At 38.2% G+C, this 24,988-nt stretch overlaps 5 protein-coding genes and 1 pseudogene across 7 annotated transcripts; 2 read left to right on the forward strand and 4 right to left on the reverse strand.

Moving 5' to 3' along the window:
• Positions 1 to 4,061: 4,061 nt before the first annotated feature.
• On the forward strand, positions 4,062 to 7,039 carry LOC121753034 (potassium transporter 26-like). 2 transcript variants are annotated; one of them, XM_042148177.1, is made up of 6 exons: positions 4,062 to 4,213; positions 4,287 to 4,761; positions 4,837 to 4,887; positions 4,966 to 5,226; positions 5,710 to 5,762; positions 5,826 to 7,039. In XM_042148177.1, exons 1-6 carry the CDS (start codon positions 4,082 to 4,084, stop codon positions 7,008 to 7,010), a joined length of 2,157 nt encoding a protein of 718 aa, XP_042004111.1. In that variant the 5' UTR covers positions 4,062 to 4,081; the 3' UTR covers positions 7,011 to 7,039. The 2 variants fall into 2 exon arrangements, with proteins under 2 accessions (XP_042004111.1, XP_042004112.1); XM_042148178.1 differs by having other exon boundaries at positions 5,731 to 5,762.
• A 138-nt stretch (positions 7,040 to 7,177) lies between these two features.
• On the reverse strand, positions 7,178 to 9,455 carry LOC121753035 (ubiquitin-conjugating enzyme E2-17 kDa-like). The gene is made up of 5 exons (XM_042148179.1): positions 9,296 to 9,455; positions 9,135 to 9,213; positions 7,889 to 8,016; positions 7,642 to 7,746; positions 7,178 to 7,558 (listed from the first exon to the last, which is right to left on the reverse strand). Exons 2-5 carry the CDS (start codon positions 9,202 to 9,204, stop codon positions 7,415 to 7,417), a joined length of 447 nt encoding a protein of 148 aa, XP_042004113.1. The 5' UTR covers positions 9,205 to 9,213; positions 9,296 to 9,455; the 3' UTR covers positions 7,178 to 7,414.
• Positions 9,456 to 10,642: 1,187 nt separating this feature from the next.
• LOC121752503 (ABC transporter F family member 4-like) lies at positions 10,643 to 13,835 on the reverse strand. The gene is made up of 2 exons (XM_042147614.1): positions 13,614 to 13,835; positions 10,643 to 13,030 (listed from the first exon to the last, which is right to left on the reverse strand). Exon 2 carries the CDS (start codon positions 13,017 to 13,019, stop codon positions 10,857 to 10,859), a length of 2,163 nt encoding a protein of 720 aa, XP_042003548.1. The 5' UTR covers positions 13,020 to 13,030; positions 13,614 to 13,835; the 3' UTR covers positions 10,643 to 10,856.
• A 1,055-nt stretch (positions 13,836 to 14,890) lies between these two features.
• LOC121750458 lies at positions 14,891 to 17,787 on the reverse strand (annotated as a pseudogene).
• Positions 17,788 to 19,943: 2,156 nt separating this feature from the next.
• Positions 19,944 to 23,263, forward strand: LOC121750832. 2 transcript variants are annotated; one of them, XM_042145450.1, is made up of 3 exons: positions 19,944 to 20,103; positions 20,813 to 22,585; positions 22,750 to 23,263. In XM_042145450.1, exons 2-3 carry the CDS (start codon positions 20,947 to 20,949, stop codon positions 23,151 to 23,153), a joined length of 2,043 nt encoding a protein of 680 aa, XP_042001384.1. In that variant the 5' UTR covers positions 19,944 to 20,103; positions 20,813 to 20,946; the 3' UTR covers positions 23,154 to 23,263. The 2 variants fall into 2 exon arrangements, with proteins under 2 accessions (XP_042001384.1, XP_042001385.1); XM_042145451.1 differs by having other exon boundaries at positions 20,821 to 22,585.
• A 25-nt stretch (positions 23,264 to 23,288) lies between these two features.
• On the reverse strand, positions 23,289 to 24,718 carry LOC121750833. Its single transcript, XM_042145452.1, has 5 exons — positions 24,396 to 24,718; positions 24,247 to 24,299; positions 23,998 to 24,162; positions 23,792 to 23,893; positions 23,289 to 23,580 (listed from the first exon to the last, which is right to left on the reverse strand). The coding sequence occupies exons 1-5, from the start codon at positions 24,595 to 24,597 to the stop codon at positions 23,446 to 23,448; spliced, it is 657 nt and encodes a 218-aa protein (XP_042001386.1). The 5' UTR covers positions 24,598 to 24,718; the 3' UTR covers positions 23,289 to 23,445.
• Between the last annotated feature and the right edge of the window lie 270 nt (positions 24,719 to 24,988).

Consider the following 24,988-nt stretch of genomic DNA (forward strand, 5'->3'; position numbering starts at 1 on the left):
GGTGGCTAAATTCACAATAATCCAACCAATGTAGAGAATACATATATTAGCATACTTTACTCTTAGAAAAACTGCATCACAGAGGAGTAATAACACAAAACCAGAGCATACAAAACATTCAAAGGCCACAAACATTGCAAATCGGAGCCTTCAAACCATCACAGGGGTGGCTAAATTTACAATAATCCAACCAATGCAGAGAATACATAGATTAGCATGCTTTACTCTTAGAAAAACTTCATCACAGAGGAGCAATAACACAAAATCAGAGCCAACAAACCATTCAGAGGCCACAAACATTGCAACTCATAGTCTCCAAACCATCACAGGGGTGGCTAAAATCACAATAATCCAACCAATGCAGAGAGTACATAGATTAGCATGTTTAACTCTCAGAAAAACTTCATCATAAAGGAGCATACAAACCAACATTGCCAAGGCAGCAATAACCCTCAATCAATTCCCTAAAAACAACCTCCAAACCCTACACAGGGGTGGCTTAGAATTGAAAAAATACTCATAGATTAGATGAGATCCTTGAGACTAGGCAACAAGATCAACAACATTGCTTTTTCATTCTCGGTGTACTCCACCTTTGATGAAGACGTTGGTTGAGTTTCAGAGTCGTCAAAGGGGTGGGACGGTGACTGAGTTTCAGAGTCGTCAAAGGGCAGGGAGGGTGCCTGTGTTTCAGAGTCGTCATAGGGCTGGAACGGTGGTTGACTTTCAGATCCGTGAAATCCCTCAGACGGTGGTTGGGTTTCAGATCCATCGAAGACCTCAGACGGTGGAAGAGTTTCAGATTCGTAGACGACCTCAGATGGTGGAAGACTTTCAGACCCGTCAACGCCCCCAAACGGTCGTGGATTTCTCGATAAGTGGTACCAATCGACCGCTCGTTTGATTTCCCACCTGTCAATGACCTCCGGTGGTGTATTAGGGACGATGATATCCAAAGATGGCAACGATTCAAAATCCGGCGTTGCATCCCATTCATCGGCCATGAGAATCGAACGGTGATGGAATAATGGCGGATAGAGAGGAGATTATAGGAGGCTCCGATAAGGGTTTCGCCGGATGAGAGTGAGGAGAGACGAGAAGGTGTAGAGAGATAGATGAAAGTCAAATAAGGGGTGGCGTTTGGGGCGGTTGGGGGCAGGTTATGTTTTTTTTTGGTTTATTTTTATGTAAATAGTGGCATTTGGGTGTAATTTTGATGAATAATGGGTTAAAATTTTATGTTCAAATATGGAAGATTCTAAATGTGACTCTTAAATTGGGACAAACATAAATGGTTAAATGTGACTTTTAAAGTGGGATGAAGGGAGTATAATTTTAGTTCCCAAAGGAATTAAGTGATTCACTTTTTTATAATTTTCTTCAAATTCAGTTTTTGTTGCTTTTTTATGCATTATTTACTAATTTTGGTTGCATGTTGTACTTTCTATCAAAGTTTCACAATACCTAATTAGGCTAAAATTACTTTTTTTGTAATTTAATGTCACTTTTATTAATGAAATTGGTCATTAGAGCATATAAAGTCATAAGTAGGGTATAATATTTCTGATTTTTTGAATATATGTTTATTACTATGATTATACTATAAATGATTTTTGTTTTAATAACAAATATCTTTAAATAGATAATTTAATGGTGGGATATATATGGTAAATGAGACACTAATTTAATTTGTTAATATAACTCCGTACATAGATGATAGATCCTCTTAAAAACACAAGGTGCAATATGTATTTAATTCGGTAGCAATAGCATCGTCATTTTTATTTCTTTTATAATTTTCTATTTTCATTATAGCTTGATGACAAATGATTGAGGGGGGGGGGTCTTCTTTTCTTTATTATTAAACAGTACAAGATAATGAGTGTCACAAATCACTTAGTGAGACAGGTCTAGTCGATTCAATTAATGAATATTCGTACATAGAACCTTTCTTTAAACCGGATGAAGATTGGATAACATTTCTTATGCATTTATCATACCAGTTGAGGAGTAAAATAATGAATTATCAGATGAAGATAATAGTCCAGTAACTAATTAAGAACCGACTAACTATTGGAGCAGTTGATGTATATAGATATAGATATAGATAGGGATGTTCTTCCATTTAATACTGTAATCAAAACTTAATTATCATGGTCAATACTTAATTACCATGATTAATACCTAATTAATCATTATTATTGGACATAATTGGTGAGCACATATGAGCTCAGAGTCTCAGAGCAGCCAAGTTATTTTCTTATATACATGTGTGTAAAAGAACTTCGAACACATGCTCGTACATTCCGCGTTATTATGAGATAAAAGGGAAAAACATCATTTGCAATTTTGCATATACTCCTTCTTTCCCATAGAAATAGATCATTTGGGATGGACACGAATTTAAATGTGTAATTGCTAAAGTAAAAAAGAAGGAAAAAAATAATTGAAATTGTATAGAGGATGGTGAGCTCATAAGTAAAGCAAAAGAGGAGAAAAAGGTTGTCATAATGGATATGGACTATTTTTGTGGGACGGACAAAAAAGGAAAATGACTTATTTTTATGGGACGGGAGGAGTATGATATATCATGGGAAAGATTTTGTTATGTAAATATCGCTTACCGGCAAAAATTAACGTGATAATTATTACATTTTTTGTTGTATCACTAAAAATAAACTAAGGAAATAGAGACGCAATTACTTGCGTTGAATTTTTTTTGAAAAATAACCACAATTTTAGGACCCAAAAGATAGAGTATCTAAATTGATGACGAATTATCTTAATCTTTTGCTTTATAGGGTATTTTTATTTGCGTCTCGTAATTTTAGCTGGGACATCAATAATGAAGACGCTTTTTAATTGAAGCATTGGTTGTATATTTAGAGACACAATTAACGTCCTTAATTGCATTAAAATGTTATTAAATATTTTTCAGTTGTAGTGTAATTGCCCCTTTGATGACATTACATATATATAGTATGGGACGTGATCAAATCAATAAGTGAAATTCTGTCAAATATCAAAGCAAATCCCAGTCATTGGTTCTTGTGATGTAACCGTTAGATTAATGTCACATGTCATCTAATAATGTAGATTATTAGTCTAGTACTGTAAATTAGCTAATAATGTATACTATTTTAGTAAAATAGCATTTTTGGCTAATAATGTAACAAAATTTGGGATGGATGGAGTAGAATTTTTCTATCTGGATAAAGAAAGGGCAAAATAAACAAATATACTACTCTCTCCATCCCTTAAATTTTATCACAGTTTGACCGAGCACGAGTTTTAAGAAATGTAATGGAAAATGAGTTGAAAAAGTTAGTAGGTAGTGAGTCATACTTTTAAAGTATTAGTTTTATAATAAAATGTGAGTGATAATGGGTTAGTGGAATATGAGGCTCATTATCAAAAAAATGATAAAAAAATGAAATGTGACAAAATTTGTGAGACATACGAAAATGGGAAAATGTGACAAATTTTCAGAGACCGGGGATGGAGTACTATATTACAAATTACTTTCGCGCGTTATATGCCTTCAAGAAGAAAGAATGTCCAAGAAAGTATATTTCTTCTACTTAGATAAAGAAGGCTAAAGGTACATATATTACTCTCGCCATTAATTTTACTTCTACTTTGATATATTGACATGCATATTTTTTTGTAATTCCATGTTATTTTATATACGCACAGGCCGCAATTTTATACCCGAAAATAGACATTCATATTTTTCTTATAATTTGAATAAATAAGTCGTTAATTCAAATAGAATTGAAATAACATTGGGATATATTTTGCATGTTTTGGCTAAAGAAAATATAGGAAAATTACATGATTAAAATAGACGCAAAACAGATGCATTTGTAATTATTAACTTTAGCTGGACGTATTGATAATGTAGGATAAATGAGGTCGTTTTACCTGCTCTAAATTTACAGAAAATGGTTGTTTGTGGCTGAAAATCCTTTGTTGTGTAGTGTAATGCATAATGAATCGGCAAAAAAATAAATGAAAATTAGCTCTATTTAACAAGAAGAGGTTCTTCTGTCTGTGGCATAACAAGAAGTCGTATATTATCATGAACTCTGACCCCGAAAATGGCGGATGCAAAGGTGGTGGTGGAGACATCGCCAGGCAGATCGAAGTAGAAGCTGATATTGATACAGCCATGAGTTTCACTAAAACTTATCAAACTCCCCAAAGAGAAAAGGTATTATTTCAAACATTATTTACTTTACATGAGCATCATCATCATCATCATCATCCGTGTTTTGTGGTTATAGGTATATTCAAATTGGGAGAGCATGGTTTTGGCCTACCAATCTCTTGGAGTAGTGTACGGCGACTTGGGAACTTCTCCGGTGAACGTTTTCTCCGCGACCAGCTTCACTAACCTGAGTGAAGACGATCTTTTGGGAACCCTAAGCCTCATTATATGGACCCTCACATCTCTCGTGTTGGTCAAATACGTGTTCATCGTGCTACATGCCAACGATCATGGCGAAGGAGGTACCTTCGCCATCTATTCCTACATCTGCCGACACATCCACTTCAACACCAAATTCACCATCCACAACACCAAATTACAACCGGATTCTGCCATGGCTTATTACACCGGGGGGGGCCACAGCCCTCTCTCCACTAGGGCCAAGAATTTTCTCGAGAGAAGCTCTTCTGCTCAGAATTTCCTCACCGTCATCGTCCTCCTCGGAACCTGCATGGTTATTGGAGATGGAGCTCTTACCCCTGCAACTTGTGGTACTAATTAACAACTCATTTTCATAGTATTATTATGCATACGAAAATCTCATTTAATAATTTTTGTGTGATTAGTTCTTTCAGCTCTTCAAGGAATCCAGTCACGATCATCCAAGATCACACAAGGTTTGCGGAGAAAACTATTCTTCCTTTAATCAAGAAAATAACTTTTTTTGATAAAAAAAATGTTTTGTTTTATTTCAGACCATGTGGTGTGGATATCTGTAGTTCTTTTAGTAGCCTTGTTTGTATTCCAACGATGTGGAACTAGCAAAGTCAGCTTCTTGTTTTCTCCAATCATGTTGATTTGGTTTGCCACCAATGTTTCAATTGGTGTTTACAACATTTTCAAGTATGACCCCTCCATTCTCAAAGCCGTGTCGCCACACTACATCGTTAAGTTCTTCATGGCCAACGGCAAGACTGCGTGGGATCTCCTCGGAGCAGTCTTCTTGAGCATCACAGGTGTGTGTCTGTGTTTCTTTCACACATCCAAAACACTTCCCAAGTTACAATCAAAATATGTACATGTACTCCCCCGTCCCGCTTTAGCAGTCTCAGTTATTTTACTTTACCATTTCTCCACTTTAACTATTTATTACTCTCTCCGTTCCTTAGTAATGAAGGCGTTTCTTTTCGGCACGGAGATTAAGAAAAATTGTATTAGGTGAGTTAAGTAAATGGAGAATAAAGTGGAAAATGAAAAAGGTAGAGAGATAAAGAGAGAAAAAAGTAAAAGAGAGTAAAGTAGGTGTGGAAAAATATGTTGACTTTTACTAAAAATGGAAATAACTCTATTACTATGGAACGTTCCAAAATGGCAAAATGACTCTATTACTATGGAACGGATGAAGTATCATTTTTATAAAACGAGTGCTAAAAAGTAACTGGGACTGCTAAAGCGGGACGGAGGGTGGAATAATTAATAATTAATTTTGATGGTAATAGGAGCTGAGGCTATGTTTACAGATTTGGGGCACTTCAACAAAAGGGCTATTCAGGTAAAGAAAAACCATTCTTTCATGAATTTCTCATCATCTAATATGTGTGGTATGGTCTTGTAGTTGGGCTTCTCTTTGGTGGTTTATCCGTCACTCATAGTGACGTACGCAGGCGAAACGGCTTACCTAGTGAAGCACCCTGAGAACATCACCGACGCCTATTACAGTTCTCTTCCGAATCCAGTTTACTGGCCGATGTTCGTTATCTCCACGCTAGCTGCAGTTGTTGCAAGCCAGTCTATGATCTCCGCATGCTTCTCCATCGTGAAGCAGTCGCTGGCGCTCGGCTGCTTCCCCAGGGTCAACATAATCCACACATCCTCCAACCACCAAGGCCAGGTCTACTCCCCTGAGATCAACACCATTCTACTTATCCTCACGGTGGCGCTCGTCGTCGGATTCAAGGGCGGAGTCGAGCTCGCCAATGCGTACGGCGTGGTGGTGATATGGGTCATGATGATCACCACGTTTCTCACGAGTCTCGTGATGCTGGTGATTTGGAAGACGAATGTGGTGGCCGTGTTGGGATTCTTGGTGCCGTACGTTTTGATGGAGGGCGCGTTCATGACTTCCTTGCTGAGGAAGATACCGCAAGGGGGATGGGTTCCGTTCGCCATATCAGTTCTCTTCATGACCGTGATGATGTCGTGGACGTACGGAAGGAGCAAGAAGACGACGTACGAGGCCGAGAACAAGATGAGTGTGACAGAACTCGACGAGGCATTATCCAGCATCTACCGGACTCCAGGGGTCTGTTTGTTCTTCACCGATCTCGTCCACGGCCTTCCGCCCATCATCCGCCGCTACATCCACCACATGAACTCGGTGCGTGAGATCATGGTCGTCGTCACCATCAGGACTCTGCCGATCAAAACCGTCTCAGCTGAGGAGCGTCTCCATGTGGGAAAGCTGGGGCGCAACGGGGTGTACCAGTGTTTGATCCAGTTCGGGTACAAGGATGCAGAGGACATCGACGGAGCCAAATATACAGATCACATAGCCGCAAAGCTCCTTGAGCTGACCGATGATAACAGTGAGAAGCACAAGATTCGGAGTTCGATGCAGAAAGGGATAGAGTTTGTTACTGGAAGGACTATTCTCAAGGCAAACAAGAAGAGCGATATGCTCTCGCGGTTCACCATAGATTATATGTATAGGTTTCTGCAAAAGAATAGCATGCCTGCGTTTTCAACAGTTCGGACACCTTCCAACGCAACGCTGCAGGTCGGGATGTTGTACGAAATCTGAATCCAGACTTCAGTATGGACCAGATAGGTGACTAGCCATGTAAAGATGCAATATCTGGGACCATTCATTCAGACATGAAATAAAATTTTATTTTCTGTCACTGTCTATCTTTTAAATTCATAAACAAGTTTGCAGCCAAACAAATGGAATAACAATAATGGGAGGAGTTGAGATAACAAGCACATGATATGAATTATAGAAAAAACATTTGATAGATGAACTACACATACAAACAGCTTGAAAACAATGTGCCGGTCATTTTTACTCTAGGGCAATTCTTGGACCTCTATGTAGTCCATATTTAGGACTTCAAAGATGGATTACACTATTTAATACATAAAATGTAAAAAGTAAAATGTTCAAAGGTAAAAGGGCCAACCACATTCGTCCACACAAATTTAAGGTTAGCCCATGGCATATTTCTGAGACCAGCTCCTTGCAGTGGTCTCATACTTGGTCCTGTCAGTTTTATACATATGGGCAATCTCAGGAACCAATGGATCATCGGGATTTGGGTCTGTCAGCAGAGAACATATGGAAAGCAGCACCTGAAGCAAAAACAAACTCTTCAGCAATTTGTTTGGACTAATGAGGAAGAGATGTGTTGGATTAGATATAAAAACATATGAACCTTGGAGATAGTTAGGGCTGGGCTCCACTGCTCCTTCAATATGTCAAGACATATGCTTCCGTTGCTGTTTATATTTGGGTGGAAAACTTTGGTCCTGAAAGCAACCTGCAGATTTCGTTGAGCAGAATATGTCAAATGAGCTAATCATAATTGGCAAAGAGGCATCACAGGGAAGATCAAGTGTCAAGAGATGGTGAATGAGATGTGGCACTTCCAAGTGTCAAGAGATGGTGAAATAAATCAATACCTTAGGAGGCTTGAAAGGGTAGTCTGGTGGGAAATGAATGGTAACTAAGAAAACCCCTCCTGCATATGGACTATCTGGAGGACCCATGATTGTAGCTTGCCAATGAAACATGTCCTCAGCGACAGGACCTGCCAATTACATAGAATGGAAAAGCAACCACACATTTAGAAATCTTGGGGTTGACTTTGAATTTTCAAGTGTAAAGACTACAAATGATACATAATAATCATTGAATGGGTCAGCATGAAAAATGCAGAAGCACAAAATACCATAACATTAGCAAAATAATAAAGAGGGATAATGGAAAGGATGTTAGAGAAAATAGGTAGTTCAATGCCTGAGGAACCCAATGCCGATCCACCTTCTGTGGTACCATTTTACCATTTCCGATACAAGTCATACAACTAACCTAGAACAAGAAATTTGTGAATAGCAATGAAGAATAAGTATATGACTATACAAAGAACAGATTTTGCAAAAGAATACAAAATGTCGCCCGCACAGCTTTTTAAAGAATTTAGCCATGTTATACTCTAAATCAGATGCTAAACTAAAGGATTTCATCAGAAATGGTGCCAGCTACTGCATGATGATCAAAAAAGTAGTTCATCAAATTAAAACTTTGTCAAGAACTTGATTATCTTGTATGTGGCAAGGTATGGATGGCCATGGCCAAGATCCTCAACCCACCCAAATCAGTTATCAGTGTAAGTTTTTTGAATTAAACTTATCACTCTTCAAAATTCAAATGCAAGCATTCCAGTGCAGACAGAAGAGATAATGTGCCCTCCACATACAATTTCATTTTATTGCAGGTTCTTAAAGCTTCACCACAAGAGATCTCTATTTAGAGACGCCCCACCCATCCCTCAAGGGTAAAAACTTCAAAACTTGGGTCAATTTTTCACAGTCAAAATCGAAGAAGAAATCATATCCAGCAAGATACATTACAATCCCAGCTTTTTCTTCAACAAAATGGATTTTTAACCCAACTCAAAACTGAAAACAAAATCAAGTAAACCACCAAAATCGCCTTTATAAAACCATCAAAATCCCCTAATAACAACAGGAAAGAAAATTCCTCAGATTAATTATATAGGCACGCAGAAAAACCTCAAACAAATTACTAGAACCCAATACAAAAGCAGGATAAAAATAAAAATCACATTCACATACAGAAATTAAAAATCAAATCTTTATTGACGAGTTTCCGATTAAAGTTTTCTTGAAATGTAGGAACACGTACCAGCACTGCAAGAGGTAGGAGGATCCTTTTGGAGATCCTTGAGCTCCTTCAAGATCCGCTTTGAAGCCATAAGCGATTCCTGTGATCGGCCAAAAATAAGCCAGATCTAAATTTTCTTAGAAAGATAGATAGAATTAGAGAGAGAGTGGTTGAAATTGTACCTGATACAAAGATTGGATCCTCCTGCCTGCGAAATTCGAGGGGAAAGTTTTATTACTATTTCACAGAAAGTGGACGACGAAAATGAAATTGCAGATAAAATGTTTGTCGAGTGAGGAGATGATTTTATAGGGATGGTTGAGAATCTAATCGATGAATATTTACACATTTATAATTTCCCTTTTTTCTTTTTCAAATAAAGTTTACTTTTTCAGTAATAACGCAAGTACTCATTAATCGTTGCTTGATAATAAGTACAGATTCTAAATTAATGAGATTTTCTTTGCTTTTAGGTTTTTAATATCTGGTGAAATTAACTTTATGTGCACTGTTTATTCTGGTGATGATATAACTATATTTTATAAGGTTCATCCTCAATACACCCCTGCACTTTTTACCTCATCTCTTAACTAGGAGACAACATCGGCAACCCTCCATCTCTTAACCATCTCATCCTTTAACTATTCATTCAATTTCATTTTTTTATTTTTATTTTCAACAAATTCAATTAATATTTCATTGAAATATTAAATTAATACTAATAATTCATAAAATCATTAAAAATCACGAAAATTACAACATCCGAAAATACGATAAGTACATAATTGAAATCCTAATATAGAGAGTTTTTTCATGGTAGATAATTTGTGGGAATGATTTGATATTTATAGAAGTGATTGGGGGCTTAAAAATAGAAAAAATTTAAAATATTGGAAAAAATGGCTATAAACGGCTAGTATTTTTGGGGAACTTTTTTTTGAATTTTTTCGGAAATTTAAAAAAAAAACATTTTTCAACGGATATAAATGACGCTCACTCGCAGGCCGGCGAGTGGGCGTCATGGCCGCACGGGAGCTCGCTACGTGGCCAACGCGCGTGGCGAGCCAGCTCTCCAACCTCCTCTTGGCGGAGGGACACGGGACGAGACGGAGAACCCGCATCGCCGTCTCGTCTCGCCGAGACGAGACCGAGCCCGCATCGAGACGGCAATGCAGATGCTCTTATAGTGGGCTCAAGTTGGGATTCCCGCTGGAATCTTACTAGAGTTGGATAATGATTTGGATAATGATTGAGACGAGACCGAGCCGGCATCGAGACGGCGATGCTGATGCTCTTATAGTGGGCTAAGTGGGGATTCTCGCTGGAATCTTACTGGAGTTGGATAACGATTTTTAATGTTCTACGTATATGCAGTCATTGTGACATTATCATTGTTACAATAATACTCCTCTTATTGGATTGTGGGGTTTCTTTTACTGTGATTCCATTGAGGAGTATTATTCTAACTGTAAATATTAATTGCAATGTTTAATATCAATAAAATAATTCGATATAATAGAATGGTGCAATTTAATACTTTTGATTAACCACTAACCGAAATTTTGAAAATATAGTAAAATTACAAGTAAATGTAATCAGGTCATATCTGTAGCCTCAAAATGATCAAGCTCCTCTTACAGTGTCAAAAAAAACTCACTATTACTATTTTCACCAAATAAACGCAAATCATGAAAGTAAAAATATGGTCTTTTGTTTAAATAACTCGAATCTATTGCGAACCAATCAATCGTCAACCTCGGCTCTGATTTCCTTGACAAGCTCATCCTTGTAATCTTCAAATGAATCAGGGAAAGCCTCAACAGTTCCGTTTTCGACCACCCATATCTGGCTCTTTTCTTCATCCTGACAGACACGTGATATAAGCCTCGAGTCGTGGCTCACAAGAACAACGCCTCCAGTGAACTCATCAAGCGCATCTGCCAATGCATCTATACTTTGCATGTCTAAATGGTTGGTCGGCTCATCCAACAGAAGAATGTGCGGCTTAGACATGGATATGGAAGTGAAAACCACGCGCGCCTTCTGCCCACCAGATAGTTTTGCAATAGGAGTTAGATGGTTGTGGCTGGGAAGTCCGAACTTGCCCAGCTTTGCCCGGACAGCCTCCTGCTTGCTGAGTCCTTCTTGTTCTGGATGTAGGCGAAGCAGATACTGAACTGGTGTTTCATCCATTGTCAGGAGATCCACAAAGTGCTGCGAGTATCTACCTATCCTCAATTTCTGACTTCTCCTCACCTCACCCTCAGTTGGAACCAAATCTCCAGCGAGAAGGTTGAGCAAGGTTGATTTTCCAGCTCCATTGGGTCCGACAATTGCTACACGAGTCCCCATATCAATGCCCACATCAACATTAGACAGCCTGAAATCCTCACGATTTGGATAGCTAAAGCTAACTTCCAGTAGTTGCATAAGTGGTGGTGTTAGCTCGGTAGGCTCAGGGAAATGGAACTCCACTGTGTAATCTTTCCATTTCCGTGGTGCCTCTGGTACAGGCTCATCCTCATCAACCTTACCTTTACTCTTGCTCTTTGAGGCTTCCTTGGCAGCATTAAATTTGGCTCGATCCTTGACCTTCTCCTGCTGAGTTCGACTGCCAGATCTCTTGGCATTTCTCAGCTGCTTTTCATAAGCCTCACTCTTCTTATTTGCCTCTTTGCGACGCTGCTCATATCCACCTTCGAAATCATCAAAATTTCCACGATACAGGTGAAGCTTCAAATCATGGAGATGAATAATCTCGTTGCAAACAGTATTAAGAAAATCCCTGTCGTGTGAGACAACAATAAGAGTTTTCTTCCACCTGCATAAGTATTCTTCCAACCAGAGAACAGCCCTGAGGTCCAGATGATTTGTAGGCTCATCCAATAGCAACAAAGTAGGCTGAACAAAAAGTGCTCTGGCTAATGAAATTCTCATTCTCCAACCACCACTAAAGGACCGTGTTGCTCGACCCTGCATATCTTTAGTAAAACCCAACCCAGCAAGAATTTTAGAAGCTTGAGCCTCAGCAGCATCGGATCCCATTAACTGCAACTTCTCATACAGTTCAGTCAGCTTCTCTGCCACATCATTCCCTTCATCATCATCTTCTTCATCACCGTCACCAGTGGACATAGTCGAGGCATCCTGCAAAGAAGCAACTTCTTGTCGAAGTTTGACAAGTTCTTCGTTGGCTGAAACAACAGCTTCAAGAGCTGTTCTATCATCACCAACGACCTCTTGTTCGACCAAAAGTACATCAATATTTTTGGGCACAGGTATCTTTCTCCAAGCAAGAAGCTTTAACAGGGTAGATTTACCCATTCCATTGGGCCCTACCAACCCATATCTCTTCCCATGGGAGATTTTCACTGAAGTATTCTTCAAGAGTTCTTTCCCCCGAGCAGCAACAGAGAAGTTTTCAACTGTTATATCTTTCACATTGGCATCAGCATCATTTTCTCCATCAAGTACCGACGCCCGGCTACCAATTACAACAGTAAAAGCATCACGGTCATCCTTCAGTGCCTCCTTTTTGGCTACCTCTGCAGCCTGAGCTACAAGCACATCTTTCTTTCCACGCTTCTTTAACTCTTTGTCAGTTAGACCCGTGTCAATAGGCTTTGCAATATTTCTGCGGCTGTTTACTTCATTAAGATGCGCCTCTTCATCTGAGCCCAAAACATCTTCCTCTTCATCAGATGAAGGAAGATCTATACCATCAATATAAGACGAGGTTTTAGGAGCAGCTTTTGGCTTGGGTTTACTAGTGGAGGCGCTTGCTTTCTTCGGTTTATCAGGTTTTGCATCCATGCTCGCGAGTAATTCAGTCACCGAGAACTTCTCCTTAGCCCCCTGCTTGGATTTTGTACCAGCGGCAGACTCATCTGATTTCTTCTTACCCATTTCAACAATGGCTAATCAACCACAGATTGAAACCAACAAATGAAGTTTAATTAGCAAATAACTAATCGTACAAAAGAATAATGACGAGAACCAAATACTTTCATACAATCAACATACTAATTTCAGTGGGCTATGGCCTTGTCAAATATAACAAATTAAACATCAGTTCTCAAACAACTAATTCCCAAATGAACCACCAATCAACCAGTCAACAAATCCGGGGGCATCAATTCATAAGGTCCAATTCAGTTTAATTTAGGGCTAACCTAGCACCAAATTAGAATCAAAACAAATGGCTTTGCAACAAAAAAAAAAAGGTCAAGTCACCGTCAAATCCGACATGAAATTATAAAGGAAACAGATTTACGAAAATATTCTTGCAGTTTACAATCCCGTAGCTGGATCCTAGATCGTGTAAGTCTTGGTTTTACAGTAACCAATAACAAACCGACTACGGTAATTACCCGATATTTTCTGATTTTTTTCCTTTCAGTTTTAAGCGCTAACTACAATTCATGAATCCCCCAATTTCCCTCAAGTAAACAGCTTGAAATTAAACCACAGAAAGATCAGAAAAAATCACAATCAGTTAACCTCAATCGGCCTGAAGGGTCGGCGGACACAGCAGGCTGGGCAGCAGCGCTTTAGCTGATAACTATCGGCGAGCTGCGGGACGAGGGCGGGCTCGGGGGGGGTACGGCACTCGGCAGCAGAGCAGAGGAGGCGGGCGGCGCAGCGGGTGAGAGGTGATGGCGCAGCAGCGGCAGCGGATAAAAGGGCTAATCTGGTTTGGGTCGTAATTTCCTTTTCTGTTTTTACTTTTCACTGATGAGTTTTAAATTGAATGTAATTTCCTTTTCCTTTTTTTTCTTTAATACCATTTTAATAACATTTTATTGTTCACCTCTCACTTTTTTTCTTATAAATTATAATTCCTCCTTTTTTAAAAAATAACAACTATTTCCATATTAAGCTGAACTTTAAAAATAGAAACATTAAAATCTTTCTATTTTAGGACATGGAACCCATACTCTACTATCTCTATCTTTTCTCTTCATCTCTCTTACTTTACTCATTTTTATTTTCATTTTTCTTACTTTACTAATTTTTCCCACTTATTTTACTAATTGTGCATTAAAACTCGTGTCATTTCAAATATTTCTATTTTTTGAATACGGAGAGAGTAATAGTATTGTCTCAAATCATTACCATTAAATTTAAACCTATTTTAAATATATTAAATAAAAAGTTATTTTATTCCAATCATTTATACTAAATTTGAACTCAATTTAGTATAAACAGTATTACATCAAATAGTAATTTTACTCAAACTATTTACATTAAACTCAAACTTAAAAAATATTCTTTATATTATAGTATTTTTTTAGTCAAACAATTTGAAAAGGTGAGTTAGGTTTGTTTTAGTGTAAATATAAAGTACTAATGGAGATAATTGTCTACTTGATTTTGGATTTTAGTGTATCATTAGACATGATCTTACACTAAATTCAAATTTTATACTATCTCCATCCTGCATTAACTGTCACATTTATTTTTCTGCACTCGTTTTGTAAAAATGATGATAAATAGTTAAAGTGAAGAAATAGTAAAATAAAAGAGAGAATAATGTAAAGAAGACTCTTCTATACCTTATTTTCTCTTTTATTTTACTATTTCTCAACTTTAACTATTTATTATCATATTTATAAAATGAGTACAGAAAAGTAAATGTGACACTTGATGCGGGACAGAGGTAGTATAATTTTTTAGTACATGTCTTACAAAATTTTTATTGTAGCTATAATATAGATTTATATTCAGTATGGTTCCGTAGAAAAAACAAAAAAAATGACTCCCTATTGACAAATTAATGGGACAAATAACAATTCTTAGCATACAAAACCATAATCAATAACAATTCTTAGAACTAAATCACATTGCCAAGAATCTAGCTAGGATCCAATCTCATTCACACGTGGTGTGATATTAGGACTCGAAGACCTAGTCCCGCCATGCGAGCTATTCCGTGTGGCAACGCAGCTCAACCCTATTTGCAACATCGACAACATCTCCTCCTCCAAGTTTGGGTACCTCAGGAGCTCCACGTGGAACACCTCACCCGTCCACTCCTCCCCACCCGAGGTGTGGACAGGGGACTTGCCCGTGAGAAGCTCCAGCAAGAAAACCCCGTAACCATACACATCGGATGCTTGCAATGCCTTCCTTGAGTCCATCACCTCTGGGTCACGATACCCCGAACGCACCATGGGTGCTGAGGCCGGATTCATCAGCGTTGCTAGCCCTAGATCACTCACGCAGCCGTACTGTTGAGGAAAATATTTGATGATTTTATGTTTCCGTGAACGAGCTCCCCCCCACATAGCGAGTGGATGTGAGCAATGCCTCGTGTTGGGAAATTAACCTTGTTTCCCAGTCTAGTGGAGACCGGTTTTCGCCTCTTTTTGCTGCAAAAATATGGCAAAACGCATCAAATTTGAGGCCAATCTGAATTGTTTGATAAAGATTGATTAACAAGATCAAAACTCATGCTATACTTATACTGTATTTATCTCCATTTGAAGACATTTTAGCATCATTAATGGAGGCAATAACCTAGAAAAAAAGAAGGCAATAATCTACCAAAGCAACTAGCAATACAAAAAACATACTTAAGAATGACACATCACAGAAGAGTGGACATACACAATAAAGAATGAAACTCTGCTAAATCACGAGAGGCTGAATCACAGATGCGAAATAATACAAACAACACACAGAAAAATGATCAATGAATAAGTTGTAACAGACGCTTCCCTGATTATAGAAATCATACACCATAAGCTTTTCGTCCTTGGAGTAGTAATAAAGGAGCCACGTTCGGGTGCCTAATGTTCCCAACAACCTCCATCTGCTGCTCAAAATCCTTCCTCCCAACAATGACTTCCTTCAATCTCTTGACTGCAACTGTAGTCGCATCCTCTAGAGCCGCCTTGTACGTAGTCCCAAACGTCCCCTTCCCGAGCACCTCCCCTGAGGCCGTCCTCAAGCTCAAAAACAAGATTACAGTCCTCAAAAAATATCATCCTCCCATCCCCTTCCTGCGTGTGCTGCGAACTCATCCCCCTTGCTGATTTCTCTGTCTTCTGTGACGCCCCACTCTCGCTGCCTTTCTTCCATCTGTTGGTGACAACCAACAGCAAGGCGAGTGCCACAACGGCCGCCGCACTACTGCCAATGACAATTGCAAGAATTGCAGACTCTGCTGAATTTAAGTGAGTGCCTCTGTTATGAAGGTTTAGGTGAAGAATCAGAAGATGGTTGCAACGAAAGATTGTTGCCCGAAAAGGCTGATCTAGGAAATCTTTCTAGATATCGAGACACGTTTCCAGTGAGATTGTTGTTGGATAGATCCAACACTTGCAGAGTTTGGATGTTGAGATCAGGAACATCACCGGAGAGAGAGTTATTAGCGAGATCCAAAGCTACCAAATGAGTCAGCTTCGAGATTGAAGACGGGATCCTCCCATTAAACCTATTATTCGACAAGTTCAACATAGGTCCAATGGCAATGGACCACCCTCAAAATCATTCGACTCGAGATAAAGACTAGACAGATTCCTGAGCTTTAAAATATCAGAAGGGAAAGGACCACTTATACCATTAGATCTCAAACTCAAGATCTGAAGGGCGGATAGTCGGCCAAGAGTGTTCGTAGGAACTCTGTCTTTGAATCCAACAGAAGGTAACTTAACAGCTATGACTCTTGAACTATCATGATTGCAAGTGATTCCAATCCAGCTAGTGCAAGCAGAAGTTCTCCCATCCCAATTCAAACTCCTCGAATAGTTCATGTATCGAATGAAATCGAGCAAAGCGGATTTATCCTTAACAGGCTCTGCACTTGCTAATAACATGAGAGTACCACATAGTAGCACTGCTGAAAGGATCAACTTGATTCCCATCTCTTCAGCCAAGAACTTAAAATAAAGCCCTGTGGATAAATAATCACTACAAATCATGAAAAAACAAAACAAGCTTAAGTATTAAGGAGAAACAGTGATCATTTTAAATTTACTACTTATCAATGACTAGGTAAACAATGTTAGGTAAACAACCAAATCCAATAGTTTTCAAACACAAAAGAAACAAAATTTGAGGCTAATGGAGAGGCCTTTTTCCTCCCACCTTCATTGACTAATTTGACTCTGCATTTTCAAACAACATCCCCTTTCTATTTACCAACAATCCCAATTTCAATAATTTATTCCTGGGCTTTTTTAAATCCTCACTGTTTCATAGCATCATTCTAAACTATCATGCATCAACCAATAACATTGCAACCAAATCCAAAATAATAATATTAATAAGCCTCATGAATTCAGCAGGAAAAAGCACTCACCTCTGATACAGAGATCAGAAACTTCCAAACTCAGCTGCCCAACAACCAAGAATTGTGATGGAAACAAAACCCAGCAGTCGCAGTTTCACTGACAGAAATTCCAAATGGGAAAAAAAGAGCAGAGACAAAACATGCAAACAAGTAAGAAGAATCCAAACACAGATTGAGACAGAGGTTGGTTGGTGGAAATGTGATGAATGGAAAGGGATATTTTTCTTGCTTGAGAGAAATTAATGATTGGAAAAGTAAGTTCAGCAGATGTTTTCTTTTTTCTTGTTTATTACTTTTTTTCTCATCTGAATTTAATTGGCACTGGAAGAGTGGGATCTGCACGTGCTATAGCGCAAAATCTAGAAGAAAATTGCTTGATTTGGACGGCTACTCAGAAAGCAAGAAGGTGTTACTGTTATATTTATGATGAAATATGTCAAAATAGGAAGTGTTAAAGTTGAATGTCTTCTCGTAATAATGTTAGAATATTCTCATTTTGGGTGATTTAATCACGCTTTTCTGTAATTAGATTTATTCAATTTTGAATAATTTTAAAAATCTACTATAGAGAGAACCTGATAATGATACTACTAATCAGATCAGGAAAACTGATTACTGATTAGGCTCTTAATTAGGCTCTTATTTGGATGACATAATTGTTAAAATATTTTTTCTTTTAACTGTTTTATTGAAGACCCTCGATAAGGCTATTATTAACAAACGGAGTTAATTTCTTTAATCATTTAAAATTCAAATGGTAGTGCTATTTTATCTAATTGTCAAATATTGATCTGATTTAGATTTTTAAAAATATAAAAAAATATTAATGAAAAAAGTTAATGAGATGTGAGTTATATTCTTATAAATTAATTTTTATAATAAATTGTAAATAGAATGTGAAATTTATTATTAAAAATAATAAAAAAATAAGTGTAATAAATATTGACGGACACGCTAAAAAGAAAATTAATTATAAGTAATGGTGAACGGCGCGGACGAAGAAAGTACTATATGTGTTTCGAGAACTGCAAATTAATGATGGAGTATTATATTTATTTTTTGGAAAGAAGTAAGTTTTAGTAATTATTATGGAGATCAAATTTAACTATTTATGTATTGTTGGTAATAAAACTTGGACGATGGTTATGAGTGTTTTTTCTTTCAAACTTATGAGTGTAAGGGCATCATTAACCCCGTCCCCATTTCCGGCCTCAAGTCCCCTCCACGTCATCATTCCTCTACAGTTGCGGCCCAGGCCCCAACTGCTGTAGCCCTGCAGGTTGCGGCCCGGGCCGCAACTAATAAATGACACTATTCACAACTCCAACCTATTTAACTCGTAAAATAAAAAATGCTGGAAATTTATAACACGGAAAATTTAATTTCATCGAATACTGCAAAATTACAACATAGAAATTTTAAAACTGAAAATAAAATACATAAAAACATAACGTCAATTCTGGAAAACATTGGTGCGAGTCCAAACGCGGATCTCTAGAGAAATAATCCGTGAAAAGCCGCAAGGCAGCTTGTTCACGGTCTCGGTGAATATACATCCGGGTACGTGGTACCCGGGTTTGTTGTTCGTTCCAAGCTTGAATAACAGCTTGGTAGCGTTCAACTTCGTTGTTGATTTCTTCTTGGATTGCCGGTAGCGCCTCTGCTAACGACCGGGACATTTGATCTTCGAATATTCTTTGACGTGGAGGCATTTTTTCGAATTCTAGGAAGAGATTTGAAGTTGAATATGAAGTTGAATGTGTATGAAAATGGAGTAGTATTTATAGAAAAAAATTTTGAATTAAAAAAAAAATTGGTTGCGGCCCGTCACCGTGCAACGCCGTCCCAGGCCGGGACGCGGGACGCGCGACAGGCCGGGAACGCGGCCCCGTGACGGGCCTGGGCCGTGACTCTCCTCCGTGCAACGCCCGGGACGGGCCGGGACTCGCGAGATGCGGCCCGGCCCCTTGCGTTACAGATGCTCTAATTATGTTGAGCCATGAAAGATCCAATTACCGTTACTAAAACTCAGATTTCAATCGACATAAATTAATGGTTGTTTTTTTTTCACAAAACAAGAAATTAATTTGTGCTTATTTAAATTTTACCGTTAAATTAAACCCTAATTTTTACAGATAAATTAAATTATAGTCCGTGTTTGGTTTGCTATATTTTTAGATTTTAACAATGTTTTTGTCTTATGAATATATGGCGCTTATCACGGATAGTCAATCTTTTTGTGATAAATAATCCGTTTTATACAATTGTTGAATGTTGATCATAATTAACATTAGTAATAGTATATAAATATTAAAATAAATAGTGACAAAAAGTCGTCTCTATAAATGGTTCTATTTGAGTATATAATAGTTTAGCATAAAAATTGGCAAATTTAATTATCATGCACCGTGCACGAGTAAAATATTTTTTCGACTGAAATTGATATTACAAAATTTCGCGCAATCTTTCCAAAGTGTTAAATATAAATGCTAAGCACGTATATATAGATAAAGCCGCGATATATCGTCATCAAACTCCGTCTAGAATTTAGAAAATGTAAAATCAGCCCAAAAAGCAAAAGATAAGTCTCGTAGCGTAGGTGAGAAAGAAAAACAAAAAATCGGCAGCTGAGTATCAAAATATCGCGAGAAATAAGGCGAGTTGTCTCTGCAGATCTGCGAAACTTCTCTGCTTGTAAGTTCTCGTCTTCTCCGATTTCACTTTATCTTCATCTCTCTGTCTATCTATCTATCTATCTATTATAAACTGTTTTTCGTACCGCAAAACAATGGATAGAAGCGTGAATCGTACGATCAGCTAAAGTATGATTGGTTCATGCAAGCAGCTTGCAACTAAACTATGATTGGTTATGCATAATCGATTGAATATTTGTTGATACCTATATCTGAAACTTGACTAATTAAATTCGGTTGGATTGGGAAAAAATAAACGGAGAAGATAGTGGTTAGATGGATTTTTAAGTCAGATGAATGTTTAATAAGAAAAAAATTTAGTATGAAATTTTAGTACTAAGAAGCTTATTTGCTTGTACAGTCATTGATTTTAACCATGTTCCTTAGTTAGACTTCTCTGTTAAGTCTGTTTTGAGAGGGATCCTCTTCCTATATTTTATTGCAGAACGAATTATTGGTTTTGTATACACAATTTATGCTATGGTTGAACACTCTGTTTTTAACTGTTTCATTCTGCTAGTTTTGGATTATTGACATGGTATGTGACAAGCTTAATGAAATCATTATATCAATTGTTCAAATGAACTTATCTTGATTGCAATTGCCCAAATGAGAAGTGCAATGAATGTTTATAAATTTTAGTGTGTCTAATATGAGCATTACTAGGCATTTCCTGAATACATGTAAAAATCTGATTGGATTTTATGTAGTTTCGCAGTCTATGTCTTGCCATGAAGGATTTCCTCAACTGAAAGAATACAATGCTGGTCAGTAAACATGTCTTTGAAAGAACATATGATTACGTAGGCGTGTAGAGTATGAAATTTGTTTGATAGTTGTCTCGATGGTTCGGGAGAAGGATATTTGCTGGGAATATGCTGATAGGTTGGAAGGAAATAAGGTGCGATGCAAATTCTGTGACAGAATTCTTAATGGTGGAATCAGCAGGTTGAAGCATCATTTATCTAGACTTCCGAGTAAAGGTGTGAATCCGTGCACAAAAGTGAGGGATGATGTGACAGATAAGGTGAGGGAAATTCTTGCATCAAAGGATGACAGTAAGGAAACCTTGACTGTTAAGAAGCAAATGTTACCTGAATTTAAATCTCCTCTTGCTGTAAGTAATTCCACGGGGAAGTCTCTAATGTCTGTTGAAGCAGCACCTGTAACTGGTAAATTCTTCTCATCCAGCACTACATCGGGTTCTACTTCTAGAAGTGACCATGAAAATGCTGAGAGAAGTATAGCTCTCTTCTTCTTTGAAAATAGACTGGACTTCAGCATAGCTCGTTCTTCATCTTATCAGCAGATGATTGATGCAGTAAGGAAGTGTGGTGTAGGATTTATAGGACCATCAGCAGATACTTTGAAGACGACATGGTTGGAGAATATTAAGTCTGAAGTAAGTTTACAATCAAAAGATATTGAAAGAGAATGGGCTATGACTGGCTGCACTGTTATTGCAGAAACATGGACAGATAACAAATCAAGGGCTCTAATCAATTTCTTAGTTTCATCCCCTTCAAGAACCTTCTTCCACAAATCTGTTGATGCATCTTCGTATTATAAAAATATAAAGTACCTCTCTGATTTGTTCGACTCAATCATTCAAGATTTTGGTCCTGAGAATGTAGTTCAAGTTATCATAGATAATGAGCTCAACTGCCCTGGCTTAGCAAACCATATCCTGCAGAATTATGGCTCTATTTTCGTCACCCCTTGTGCTTCACAATGCATGAATGGGATTTTGGAGGAGTTCTGCAACGTAGATTGGGTTAGTAGGTGTATTTTACAGGCACAGGCTGTTTCAAAGTATATATACAATAATTCATCAATGCTTGCCATGATGAGGATGTTTACAGGAGGACATGACATCATCAGGAGTGGCATCACTAAGTCTGTGTCCAATTTTCTCTCTTTACAATCCATGTTGAAACAGAAGTCAAGGTTGAAACATATGTTCAATAGTCCGGAGTTTTCAACAGGATCAGCTTTATCAAACAAGCCTCAGGCAGCAACTTGTGTCAGCATTCTTGATGATAATGAATTTTGGAAAGCAGCAGAAGAAAGTGTTGCTGTGTCCGAGCCATTTTTGAAAGTAATGAGGGAAGTGTCGGGAGGGAAGCCTGCAGTGGGGTTCATTTATGAATTGATGACTAGGGCAAAAGAGTCGATTCGGACATACTACATTATGGATGAGATAAAATGCAAGACTTTTTTGGATATTGTAGATAAGCACTGGCAGAACAACCTTCACTCTCCTCTACATTCTGCGGCAGCTTTTCTGAACCCAAGCATCCAATATAATCCAGAGATCAAATTTTTTCCAGCCATTAAGGAAGACTTTTATACAGTTCTGGAGAAGCTTCTTCCCACACCTGATCATAGGCATGATTTAACCAACCAGATTCTGCTCTTTTCAAGGGGTAAGGGGATGTTTGGCTGCAACCTTGCAAAGGAGGCCATTGATAGCGTTTCACCTGGTAAATTCACGTGATTTGTTCTTGCATATATCACTTGCGTTCAATTCATATATAGGGTGGGAATTGTTAAGTTTTTCAAATAATGCTCTGTATCAGTATAACTGTGCAAGCTCTGACTTGAGGTAGATTTTCTAGAGTTAAATATATGGTGAATGGCGTTGCAGGGATATGGTGGGAACAATTTGGCGATGCAGCTCCAACGCTGCAGCAGGTGGCGATTCGAGTACTGAGCCAAGTGTGCAGTACGTCGACTTCTGAGAGGCAGTGGAGCACATTTCAACAAATCCATTCAGAGAAGCGCAACAAGATTGATAAGGAAACACTGAACGACCTACTCTACATTTATTACAACCTCAAACTAGACAAATCCTTGAAATCGAGTTCGTCGGAAGCAGATTCCCTTCAGCTGGATGACATTGACATGACTTCAGAATGGGTCGAAGAGACTGAAAACCCAAGCCCGGTTCAGTGGCTCGACCGTTTCAGTTCTGCTCTCGAAGGCGGTGACCTAAATACAAGGCACTTTAATACATCTATATTTAGTAGCGACAATATATTCAATTTGTAACCTGGCAGTTTGTATCTTGTGATCCACAGTGAATTATTTTGTAGTTGTATGCAAATGATGTTGTATATTCTATACAAGTTTGTATTCATCATGAACGTAAGTGCACTAAACTGATGTTGGAATGAAGCACAGAAAGAAAGAGGAAAGAAAATGGTAATTGCTATAAAGGGGCATACAAATGTGTATACAATCATAGAATTTCACTCTTTACAACGAACGACAATCAATACATGATGCTAACTGATTTCGTATCAAACAACACTTGCAATATTCTGATATGGAGTAGCATTATTCAGGATGGAGCATTGATAAGTTGAGCCAATGCCTTGTCTGTGTCGTTGTCATACATAATTAAGGCCTCAGCTACATTGTTCGACGGGAATCCCATTTCTCGTAGTAGAGTAAATCCATTGGTGAATTCCTTAACCTGTGACAAGTTGAGTTATATAGGTTCTGTTTAATCGTGGGTTGATAATACATACTATTATGGTAAGAAATCCTATCTCACATTAAAATTATACATGCAACACCAAAAGAGTGGTAGTTCATAGTAGGTTTCTGCAATAACGCAGACAACAAGATATACTGATCGAACACATCATTTTCAAGACTATGAAACGAAGAAAGAGAGATATTACCTTGGAGGGATTGTCTCCATAATTTGCAACTGCAAGCGGCACAGCCTCTCTGCTGAGACCAGCTGCTATATATTTGCTCACCACTGGATCTGCAGCCGCACCCTGAATTCAAAAGCCGAATATCACCAGCCAAATTCAACAAGAGGCACACTCTGGATTGATAAGCAGGCACAAGCACACACATTGAAAGGGAAGTGAGCACGTACATAAGATGGTGTTGGCTCAGTTGCCTTTGGTAGAGAATTGTCGATTCCAAGCCTAGCCCAGTTGGGGTTTTCCTTAACTGCTTCCGTCAGCACATTCCTTTCAAAGTCGAAATCCAAGTGGAAATTGCTGCGCGGAATTTCACCCAGATGTGGCAGCAACGGAGGCTACAACGATCAAATTAATCAATTTTCAAATCCAGGCAAATAAACGACAATTTTGAAATCTAAAGCAAAAATAAAGAGATATACCGGCGGAGTGATTCTGTATTCAGGTTTGATCGCAACCCTAATCCCGATCCCAGCTGCAAATTAGCCCAACGGTAGCAGAAATCAATCGTAGCCGAAGAATCCTAAGCAACTAAACACACATATAAGGGGAAAATGAAACGGCGACTTACGATTAGAAGGTGGAGGCGGCGCATGGTGAAACGGAGGGTTGCGAACATGCTGCGCGCCTGAATGAGGGTCGGCGCTGCCGATCTTAGGGTATAGTAAGGACTGTTGACCGTAGGCCGGATGAGAAGAGGAGGGAGCCCTGCCGTACGGCGGCGTGTTGGAATCATACTGGGGCGGGTTCCGTTTTCTAAAATCGTACTCCATTGTATTTCTTGGTGGAAATCAGGCGCTGTTATTTAATTTCATCGAAAATTAACGCGATTCTAACTTGGAGCTGAAAACTGACGAGAAAATAAAAATTTTAATGAGGAATTTAATTATGGAAAATATTTTTGACATACGCGATTCTAACTTGGAGCTGAAAACTGACGAGAAAATAAAAATTTTAATGAGGAATTTAATTATGGAAAATATTTTTGACATACACATACACATACACATACACATACACATACACATACACATACACATACACATACACATACACATACACATACACATACACATACACATACACATAGATTCCTAGGCGGCTATGCTAATAATGATTAGTAGACCATTATTATTATTTTATATTTTGATCTAATGATTATAA

The sequence above is a fragment of the Salvia splendens genome, chromosome 10 (assembly GCF_004379255.2).
Source record: "Salvia splendens isolate huo1 chromosome 10, SspV2, whole genome shotgun sequence".
Lineage (NCBI taxonomy): Eukaryota > Viridiplantae > Streptophyta > Magnoliopsida > Lamiales > Lamiaceae > Salvia > Salvia splendens.